Raw genomic sequence first — 11,567 nt, forward strand, 5'->3', positions numbered from 1 at the left:
CGTTCTCTAAGCTCATCGTCGTTTCCCGAGCTCAAGCCACCTCATGACCTCCCTTGTTTCCCTGAGTCACCTCGCGACCTCCATCTACCGAGCCTGAAGCCTCTCTTGAGGGGTAGTGACGATCAAAGTGGTGCGATTGTGACTGTCACCACTGCTGCTACCTCTACCCCCGTCTCCCCCATCTCCTAAGCCCATAGCTCTATCTCCCCATCTCTCGAGCCCGTCTCCCTAACTAAATGAGTGACAAGTTGAGTAGATAGATTATGGCAATAGGCATATCTAAATGAGTAACAGAAAATACATTTACTTCAAGATGATTGCATTTTCGTCATTCATTTAGATGTATTATTATCACTTAAATAGCGCAAGATGTAAAATGGATGGTGCAAGGTAACTGTACCAAGATCTTTTGATGTTCCTAAGCCAAAGAGCTCTTGGTACATCAGCTTTGCACCATTCGTTTCTATTTCTCTAAATTTGAGATGTAAAATACTCGTTGTAGCATCATTAGGTGTAAATACATAATTTGTAGTAGCATCTTTTAAGTGAGCAGCTTCAAATCCGGTGAATGAGAGCCCATCCAAATACACGAGGATCCTTGCTTGTTAAGCTGATTACTCTGCATAAAAAACTATTTATGCATGGATGGATGTACTTATATAAGAAGCACCCTCGTTAGATATATTGAATATCTAGTATAAAAATAATTGAAAATATTAAATAAAGAGGCAGTACTTCTATTAGTGTGTGTATGCATGTGTACATGCATATGAAACGAAAGCCAGTACTACAATGCTGTGGGCTTGGAACAAACACCATGTGTCAAACGTTCATTGCGGGACAAGGCAACATTTGCAATCTAAAGAGGCAAATAATAAACTAGAGCAAATTTGGAGAGGGTACGGTGACTCCAAATCACTCGGATAAAACTGCGCGCCTTCATCTTGTGGGCATGAAAACGATAGTGGTATTTATTGAAATGAACTGGCCATTACAAATGCGTTAAATCGTTAATTAGTCTCTCTCCTCCCAACACCTGACCTAAGTTTTTTTAATTGCTCATCTGTTTACATTTTATGGGTAACTCACATAATCAAATTGTAACACAACTATATCGTACAACTAAAAAACCCATGCAAACAAGACTGTTTTTAATCCATGCATGCATGAATGAACAAGATAATACCACCCCGATAATAAGTATCTCTCTCATCTTCCGTCCACTTGTCTCGTTTAGGTGCAGCCACATGTGCACCGGCCAACGGAGTATGCACAGAGGTCAAGCGAGCCGAGACGAGACTGGTAACTGAAAAAGGTCGATCGGTTATACAGATGGCAAAGGTCACACAGACAGAGCTCTAGCTCGGATGGCAGGTCCATCGGTTTTTCTTTAGTAGGTGTAGTATCTTAGATTAGTTTAAATTAAACTAAGTACACATGTATGAGCGTTTAGTGGTAATACTCGTTCTCCTATATTAAAGATCTTATATCTTTTAATCTATATCTCTTAATCTTATCTTAACGTGTGTATGGATACGCATCTAAAAATGGAAAATGTCACATGCATACCAGAACAATTTGCATGCATGCACGTAGAAATCTCCCTGGACCTCAGACGTCGCAATCCTTATCGTCCATGACCCCGGGAGGTGAGATATCTCCGGTCCTGTCTGTCACGCTGCTCACGCATATATCACACGGACATGATAATTCCTCGGTCGTATGCAGCATGCCTTTTTTTAATTTGCTCTTAAAATATATCTTTGGTACGCACGTACGCGACGCACCATATGTTAATTTGCAGGAATTTTGCCAAATCTGTCTAGCCAACAACAGTGGTTTTCAGTTCGATGGACACCTCCAAATATATATAATTTTGATTATCCCATGGTTTTTTTGCTGCCTTAATTTCTGTGACTTTATCTCCAAGGGAAAAGAAAAGGCATTATGGACAGACGCGCCAGCAGTGTCAGTTGTCAAGAAAACCTGTGTCTGCTGCTGGTAGCGACTGGGGCCATTTTGTCTAGCTACACTCATGATCTATAGGGGAGAAAATCAGAAAAAAAAATACCAGGTTAATTTTAGCACAAAAGGATAAGAACAGTTAGTTTATGAGGTGTGTATGTATTACACCGACGTGCACAAGATTGGTCCAGAAAATGGAAAGCAATTGGCAGAAAAAACACAATATATATGATGGAGACCTCGATTTATGGTAATAGTCGCTAACTGCCTGCGACTCTATAAATCAGATTTAGAGATATTAATGTTTTAATTATTGAAGAAAGGTAATTAAGTCCCGGAATCAATTTGAGCCACTAAACAAAGTAAATCGGATGATTAGAAATTGACCAATGTGCTCCAAGCTGATGTTAGGGAAAAATCTACACTAGCATAGATAAAAAATTTTAAAAATAAGATAATAGGAAGTACTACCTAGCATTTCTAGGTCAAAATGAAACGTGCTTCATATAAATTTTAAAAATTCTAGTGATGGGTTGTACACTTATACCTTTTCCACCGATAAATATTGTTTCGTGTACATGTCACTTGATCTTTATATATCTTGGACCACTTGATGGGAGGACTAGGCCCGATCTTCCGTTAGGTAATGGTAAGTCGATTGGTGGAGACTCGACGTTGACGATCTAAGACTTCCGATCAGGACAGAATGCAACCCTTGCAATTGCTACACCACTGCTCCGTTAGTTATCAACCGCATGCGGCACGATTGATCTCGCCAAGAAGGATAATTCCTGCAAGTGAATCGAGAACACAAACAAGAACACGAAAGAACACAATCTGAAATTACAAATATGATTAAGCTCATGGGTTTCACAAACCGAACGACGACGAAACTGTTCAATGACAGATTAATCTAAGCAAAATCTAAAAAGTCTATGATGACAGTTGCTAGATATATGAAGAGGGGCGTGCTAGGGTCTTGGGCGACCAGGGGGGCGTCCACAACTCGGGCTTAGACTCGAACACATTTACAAGACTCGATATGGCCTAAAATTATGATACAGCACATTGTTTTGACGACACAAAATAATCCACTGTAAATCTGGAGCTGGGACCAGTACCAAAACAAAGCTATCGTCCTTAGCTTTCCAACACATCAAAGAACAACTTATCTGGACTCAATATGAAGAAGTTATGGCCGTTTTAGTGCGATATTGTCTGCTGAATCCGAACTGAGTTCCGACTCCGACTTGAAGTTGGCGTGAGCCCCATCCGACTTGGCTGTTCCATATGTGCTTCTTCCATATTCCTAAGCATCAAAATTCAGAAAAATGGAGTAGCATCCTATCTTTATAATTAGTAGTATGGACAGCGAGTAACGAATTCACCTCATGAGTTAAACGACGTGCACGAGCCCGTGTAATCGATCCTTATAATGGATCAATCACCAGATGATCACTTGTAGCGCGTGTATCTAAATGAGTGATGTCCTCATCACTACTTGTTTGCATACATTTACAAATTATGACTTACTAATTAAGTGGTTTCCTTAATTATATAAACAATTGAATCTAGTATATGCTAATTAAATAATACACATTTAAACGTGATGTCACCATTTCTATATAACTGCTGGAAAATATATATCTACGTTTAACCTGAACGCGGCACATATTATATTGTTGGAAAATATGCTTGTCATGGGAGAAAATATGTGGGACAGTTCACACGAAAGTCACTGTTGCACCGAAAACCACATGCGACGATGCTTTTGTTGCATGCATTTGATTGCTTTCGCGACAGCTTAATGAATTGTAGCCATTTCCCCGAAGTAGGGCTCCCTTGTATTGACTTCCAAGTCTAGTCACTATTTAGAGACATGCAATTAAGAATTTAATCATAATTAAATTCCTAAGGAACATTAACCATCTCATCTTTTTCTGGTCCCATCTATAGTTTTTTTTTCAAGGGAGAGAAAGCAAGCTGAACTGCAAAAGTGTTCCTACTTTCTTCTCCTACAAATTTCACCGATAAGAATCCTATCAACAAAACAGAACAAAGAAAAAAGAGAGATAAAAAAGCAGAGACATGATTATAAATTCAGCTATACAGAATCTATGGAACTAGGGGAGAGAATCTCGAGAAAAAAGGAGGGGCCAGCGAGAGAAAGAAACATTTTGGAGGGGGGGACATAGCAGTCCATTCACAAACCCACCCCATGCCATGCATTACCACCCCACCACAACCTCCACCCCACCAGCTTTTAAGATAAACCAAATCCATTAGCCCAGCATTACAGCAGCTGGTGGAGCAGCAGAGCAGATACCATCATACAACTTGCTCTGGAAGACACAGATGAGCAGCAGCCAAAAGAGAAATTGCAATTTGATCGCTTCCTTCCTCCATTAGCCCCATTCTTGGTGTCTGTCACTGTGCTGTGCCCCTGCAGCTCTGGCACTGATCGTTTCGCCTGGAGCAGTTCGTCGTCCTTTCTTCTCTCCCTCTTTGTTTTTTCAATTTTTAAGAGAAGATTCTGGAATTAATTTTAGCGGCAATAAAAGCTTAGTGCAAGGTTTGTTCTCATCTGGATCACATTCTTTTTCTGTATTGAAATTCTTGTTTTCCCATTTCTCTGAAATCAGACGCTGTTTTCTAGTAGTAAAGTTCGGTAGGAATGTTTCTTGATGTTGGTTTGGTCATTTCCTTGTCCTGAAAAGCTGCCTCTTCTTTTGCTCTCCGCCTCTCCCTTTTCTTCAGTTCCCTGCGAGAAGAAATCGCGGTTTTCTGTTGTGATCTTAGGGGGTGGGGGCAAAATCTCGGTCCCAAGAACACCGGTTTCCCGTCTTTCTCCACAAATCCTTTCTCATGCTGCCTCCCTGGATCCCCCTGGAGGCTCGTCTCGTTCCTGGCGCAGGTGCGTCACGCCATTGCCATCGCTTCGCCTCATCCGTCCCCGCTCCTGCTGCTCGCCCCCATGTCACTGGGAATTGATTTGGTCTCTTGCCGCAAGATGAGTCTTTTTCTCTATGCCGATTCTTATTTCTTCTTTTATTTGGACCAATTATCACAGTTCTTCTAGGTGGAAAAGGCTTCTGATAAAAATCTCGCGGATGCCAATCAAATTACGGTGGGCAGCATTAGTGAGCCGGTTACCTGTGTTCCAGGATAACTAAACAGAAAATTGTAACTTTTATGGGAGCCATGCGTGTTCTTCTTTTTACGTTTTCGAAACCGCCGTCTTCTCCCCTTAGTTCTGAGCTTTGCTCCTAATTTTATGCTCCAATTTTTTCCAGCTAAAATTGTCAAGAATTTTTCTCTCAATTTCCTTTTGCGCATTCAAATCCTGTTGTCTACGAGTTTAAGAAGGAAAAAGAGAACAAAACCTGTGTTCTGTGGATTGCAATTCTTTAGTCGCCGTTTGACTGCCCTCATGTGCTAGATCCTTAAAAAAAAATCCCTATTGCAACCCGTTTGGCATTCATGTGACTTGCATGCAAATTTAACCAGATAAGATTCCTCCCCTCACTGGTGCTTGTTCCCATGGTCTCCCAACATTGAGTCGCCAATTATTCCCACTGTCCCCTCACCACAAGATGTTGCCCTTGTGCTTTGCAGGTGCTGCTGCTCCCTCTGCCTGCGTGGTGTGAGGAGATCCAGCTCGGAGGAGGAGGAGTTACTGGCTTCTAGGCGGACCCAGAGCTTCATGCAGCTGCCGAGTAGTTTACTGATCTAGAGGGGGGTTAGGTTCTTGACCCGATTTGGTGGAGGCTTTGCCACTGGGATAGGGGGACAGTTAGGCCTGCCGGATCTTTTTCACTAGTTGTTGGTCCTGTCCCTTCCCTTCCTTTGGGCTAGAAGCATTTACCACCGGTTTGGTACTTTCTTGACGGGTTGGTTAAGCGCTGTGGGGTTGTTGTGCAGCTCCACTCTTGGTTCTCATTTGCTGGTGATTGGTGAGGGGGAAAGGGATGAAGAACAGGAGGTAAGGAGAACTGAAGGAAGAGGAGAATTTTCTTTCCTGGTTTATTTTTCGGTGTGGCACAATGAAGTATATGAAGCTTGGATCAAAGCCGGATGTCTTTCAGACAGAGGGAAGCAATCTTAGGTTAGTTGATTTGTTCCTGTCAAGGCTCACAGTTCATTCAGCTAATAGAGGCATTTCTTGGTTTTTACTAGTCATTCTAGACTTTGTTCTTGTTCATTTATTTACTTTGCGTCACCACTCTCAATCATGCTGCACCGAGTGTCAGTTTGATGAATTGTGTGAGATCCATTTCACTTGATGGAAACAGGGCTCAGTATAATTAATTCCATTTTCCTGATGTATTTGTATCTTAATGTTCATCTTGGATCTGCTATTCGGTCATGTTTTAGTGGATCTGCTTTTGGCTCTTTCTTGAAAAGAAAATCTACATCAATGAAGTTGCTCAAGGGGTCAATCATACTGGTAACTGCTCACATATAGGATCAGCTGTGTGCGGAATAGGGGGCCTAGTTCTGTAGTTTTCTGTGCTTTGTTTCTTAAACCGGAAGGAAATGAAGTGAGAATATCCCGTAGGTGCTATTACTTTGCTTCCTATTTTGTTCGAGTTTAGGAGTCTGCATGGAACTTCCAATAATTTTGAAGTATTGAAAACTAGTTATTACTGATTTAAAATACCACTAAAATTTTAAATTGGGGCTGCAGCCAATCAAGGTTTTGAATTTATTCCTTTTAGCAAATATTTGTTGGATTAGTTCCATCTTGTCAAAGCTCTATAACTACTTTGTGTTTCATAGCTTCCACTATATTATATGGGGCATGTGTGCCAGTTATTAAAGTGTGGATTGGCCTCTCATTAACAATCGCCATGAAATTCATGGCTTGGCATGCTAAGTAGCGCATCTTATGATGACATGCAGATGGCTAACTGTCTAACTGATCTTCTTTATAGGCTAATTTGTCCTTGATTCTTTCCAGTGGCATAGGCTCTTAAAGTTCTTATGTACTTTGGAGGCTTGTGACAATTTATTCATAGGAGTGCCTTTCTAGTTTGCTTAGTATTGGCCTTTTGGATGAGTGGATCAATTGGTGACATTGTGGTACATCATGTAAATTTATTTCTCAGAGCTCAATAAGTTCTCTTTACCTCTTGATATGTCCTATTTGTTGTTTAATCATTTTTGTTGGACCACATATCACTTCAATTAGTTATATCTGTCATGCACACTGCTACTATATGCTAGGTAGCACCAATACGGATACGTGTATCGGTATCAGACTGATACGGATACGTGTATCGGTATTAGACCGATACGGATACGGGGATACACCATTTTCTCAGGAAACCTAATACGCGGATATGTTTTACTATTTTTTTTTAAAAATAGTAATAAGTTACTCCCATGTTTTTCTCATAGTCTCCAACTTGTACCCATCTAAGCGTGGCCACTAGCTAATACCTAATAGATCAGTTTGCAGCGGTGGCATGGGCTTCACCATCATCCTCATGCCATTGGGGTTGGGCAAGCTGGCGAGGGAGGCTGTTTCGATGACTGCCACAACCCCAAATGCCGTCTTCCAGTCATCGCCCCCATAGTGCTACCTGTCTATCACCGCCGCCGCCCGCACACCGTCACTCGATCACTGATGGTCAAAAATTAGAAGAACGGGGATGGGAAGAAAGGAGGAAAAGGAGGCCGGAGAGGAGATGAACTCACCACCAGCAAGTGGTGGAGGGCGTCGCCGCCAGCGCTACAGGCGTGGTGGTGATGGGCGAGAAGGAGGCGTGGAAGATGCGGCTAGGAGATGCAATGCCATTAGGTTATGCGGCCGAGAGATGCGACTGGGCTAGACTGGACTGGGTCGTATCCTAAATGTATCCCACAAGTATCCAAGGAGTATCCGAATTTTCAATATTTATTTTTATTCAGATACTCGGCGAATACGTATCCGCCGAGTATTAGCACGTATCGGATCCGATACGGATACATGGACATTTGGAAGTATCGGTGTTTCGGAGACTATATGTGAAGTTGCTTTTGCTTTTCTGGTTTTCCTTCTGGTACTTGGGTAAAATGGCAAATGCTCTGTCACTTGCTATCTCACCTGTAGCTAGCTTCATGCTAATGTTAACTGCGTAATCATGCTTTTCAGGTTTGTTGCAACAGAACTGGCAACAGACATTGTTATCTCCATAGGGGACGTCAAGTTTTATCTTCACAAGGTATCGACTTTATTTTTCACACATTATTTGTCTCAGGATGCACTGAACAAAATAGACTGTACACCACACCACTGCCAAAGTCGCTAAGTCGCTCTTATTGTGGAAGAGTTATGTTTGGTTCGTGGCCATACCTTGCCGCAATTTGCCACGCCTAACATTAGATACCTTTGACCAACTTAGCCCCCTGTTTGCTTCATATCCATGGCTGTGGCAAGATTCATCTCCTGCCACTTGGGTCCCACCCGTCAAAGACACGGAAAATGTGGCAACATGCTCTTTGGCTAGCCAAAGTGTGGTGCCAAATTTCTTCACCTAACTTTAGGCAAGTGTGGCAAAACTTTGTTGCAAACTTTGGCATCCTTAGTATATCACCCAAACAGCCCCTACCTGGAAATCTTAGGTGTGCTTGTCATCTATAATGATGTTTTGTGTTTCTTATCCATTTGCGCATCACATCCTATTATTCCTTTTGTTTGGATATTTCATCTTAAGGTGCATGAAAGCTTTGAGAGTTTCCATCATCTTTGTTTAGTATTCTTGTATTACAACGGAAGGAAATCTTTATACATGTGTTTTGTGACATATGTTTTTTTCCTTAAATAGTAGCAAGTGTTTCTTGGAAGGACTAGGTATCTTTTTTTTTTTAATTAAGAAGGACACCGAATTTCAATCCGAAGACAACTCAAACCTGTCAACTGTGCTAGGTTCAGTTCTGATGTAATATCGAGTAGGGTTCATTTGCTTAGCATCTGATTCATATCTAATGCAGCTTTGTTCTGTGTTAATCAACTAGTTTAGATGTTTTTTTATGTACCGAGGGAAAAAAAATATTCACATAGTCTGTGCAAATTATTTTCAGTTCCCTCTTCTATCAAAGAGTTTGCGCTTGCAAAGATTAGTGGCTTCAAGCAATGAGGAGAAAAATGATGAAGTGGATATCTCTGACATCCCTGGTGGATCTTCAGCATTTGAAATTTGTGCTAAGTTCTGCTATGGCATGATTGTAAAACTCAATGCATATAATGTCCTCGCCGCCCGCTGTGCATCTGAGTATCTAGAAATGTTTGAGACCATTGACAAAGGAAACCTCATCTACAAAATTGATGTATTCTTGACATCAAGTGTATTTCGCAATTGGAAGGACTCGATCATAGTCTTACAGAGCACAAAGTCACTGCTACCTTGGTCTGAAAATTTGAAGGTAATCAACCACTGCATTGACTCTATTGCGTCGAAGGCATCAATTGATCCATCAGAAGTAGAGTGGTCTTACACCTACAACAGAAAGAAACTCCCATCTGAGAATGGTATCGATTCTCATTGGAATGGTGTCAGGATGCAACAGATAGTCCCTAACGACTGGTGGGTTGAGGACCTTTGTGAGCTCGAGGTTGATTTGTACAAGCGGGTGATCATGACCATCAAGGCAAAGGGAAGAACACCAGTTGTTGTAATCGGAGAAGCACTGAGGGCCTGTGCATACCGACGGCTGCTTGGTTCTCTAGAAGATGCTGTGAGCAATGGAGTTGATTGCACAAAACGTCGTGCAGCTCTTGATGCTATTGTATCTCTTTTGCCCTCTGAGGAAGGTTCAGTGTCATGCAGTTTTCTTCTTAAGCTGCTAAGAGCTTCATCCTTGTTGGAATCTGGGGAGTCCCATCGCAATAACTTGATCAAGAGAATAGCCACACAATTGGATGGTGCTTCGGTTTCAGACCTTCTTATACCAGCAAATACAGGTGAAAACAGTGTATATAACGTAGATTTGATCATGGCAATAGTGGAGGAGTTCATGTTGCAGAAGAGTGATAATGGTAAGGAAAATTTTCAAGACGATGAAGAAATCGTGGAGGTTGAGAACCTGATTTCTGCTTCCAACCCGTCAAAACTGGCAGTTGCAAAGCTGATCGATGGATATCTTGCTGAGATTGCCAAAGATCCCAACCTTCCTCTTCCAAAGCTGATTGCGCTTGCTGAAATGGTGTCTTCTCTACCCCGACCAACGCATGATGGGATCTATCGTGCCATTGACATGTATCTGAAGGTATCTCTTTCTGTTTCCACTGAGTGTTTGCATTTTGGGAGTTGAAAACTTAACACTGCTTTCCATGCTTACAGGAGCACCCCAGCCTATCAAAGAGCGAAAAGAAGAAATTATGCGGATTGATGGACTGCAAGCAGCTGTCGCAGGATGCGTGCATGCACGCTGTGCAGAATGAGCGCCTCCCCCTGCGCGTTGTTGTGCAAGTTCTCTTCTTCGAGCAAATCCGGGCATCAGTTGCTTCTGCAAGGAGTGACCCTTCAGCTGAGCTCCCATCCGCTGTTCACTCGCTCCTTCCCAGAGAGAATGGCAACTCCATTGGCAGCTCCAGGTCAGCTGCCACAGCAACAACGGACGAGGAATGTGAGGTCCCGACATCAAGAGACATCAACTCTCTCAGGTCGATGAGGCTGGCCAACAACAGGGGCGGCAGCGACAGGAGCAGTGGCAGCAGTGACATCAATAAGAACGGCGATGACAAGAGCCCCGCAGGGAAGGCAAAGGGAATGCTGATGCCAAAGAAGATACTGAGCAAGCTCTGGTCCTCCGGCAAAACGAACGCCGGTGAGAACAGCAGCTCGGACACGTCGGAGAGCCTTGGGTCTGTCAACCCGGAGGAGGTGAAGTCCACGTCATCACGGATCACAAGGCATTCAGTGTGCTAGTCGATGGGGTTAACAGTGCCACAGCCATGGTTTTGTTCTTGCTCTTGAATTGCCTTTTCTTAAGAGTAGTAGCAATCTTAGAATGTGGAATACCACTACTGGCTTCACTTGTCGGTTACCAATGATATTTTTTTGGAATGGGAATGATAGTAATTGGAGTAGGTTTGGTCATTGGTGATGTTTCCAGCAAAGTTTCATGGGATATTTCTGCATTTTTCCCCGGTGGGAATACAAAGAAAGTACAGGTCTTTTAATTGACCTCTGATATTTTTGCAGGTGAATTCACAAAGTGAAATGGTCTTAAATTGTTGAGGTAGATCAGATCATTAGCTGTTGTTTTTTTTAATACGAACAGTACTGTTTGTGCACCAGTGCAAGTGGAGCTCTCTTAACCTGCCCGAGTTGAGATATTCTTTATTATAAAGATATTCTGGTTTATATACAAGTGCTAATCTACACCTAGGTGTAGCTACACCACACTGAATTACTGAATAAAATTTCAGTAGTAATTACTGATGGTGACTACTGAACTGAACGTGGTTCAATAGTTTGGTGCATTCGGGTTCAATAATTTGCACAGCTTCTCAGTAGTAAATATGGCTGTGGAATATTATTCTACATCCTTAGCGTAGAATAGTACTATCGTTGGTTTATATTAATAATTGAAGGTTAAAAAGTATATAAGTACCT

The 11,567-nt window shown here is 42.1% G+C and overlaps 1 protein-coding gene across 3 annotated transcripts; it reads left to right on the forward strand.

Moving 5' to 3' along the window:
• Positions 1–4,162: 4,162 nt before the first annotated feature.
• On the forward strand, positions 4,163–11,048 carry LOC133915854 (BTB/POZ domain-containing protein NPY4-like). Of its 3 annotated transcripts, none has more exons than XM_062359214.1 (5): positions 4,163–4,879; positions 5,581–6,070; positions 8,102–8,171; positions 9,031–10,215; positions 10,290–11,048. In XM_062359214.1, exons 2-5 carry the CDS (start codon positions 6,009–6,011, stop codon positions 10,875–10,877), a joined length of 1,905 nt encoding a protein of 634 aa, XP_062215198.1. In that variant the 5' UTR covers positions 4,163–4,879; positions 5,581–6,008; the 3' UTR covers positions 10,878–11,048. The 3 variants fall into 3 exon arrangements, with proteins under 3 accessions (XP_062215198.1, XP_062215197.1, XP_062215199.1); XM_062359213.1 differs by having other exon boundaries at positions 4,163–4,537; XM_062359215.1 differs by having other exon boundaries at positions 4,163–4,443.
• The last annotated feature ends 519 nt before the right edge of the window (positions 11,049–11,567 follow it).

The sequence above is a fragment of the Phragmites australis genome, chromosome 4, assembly GCF_958298935.1.
Source record: "Phragmites australis chromosome 4, lpPhrAust1.1, whole genome shotgun sequence".
Classification (NCBI taxonomy): Eukaryota; Viridiplantae; Streptophyta; class Magnoliopsida; order Poales; family Poaceae; genus Phragmites; species Phragmites australis.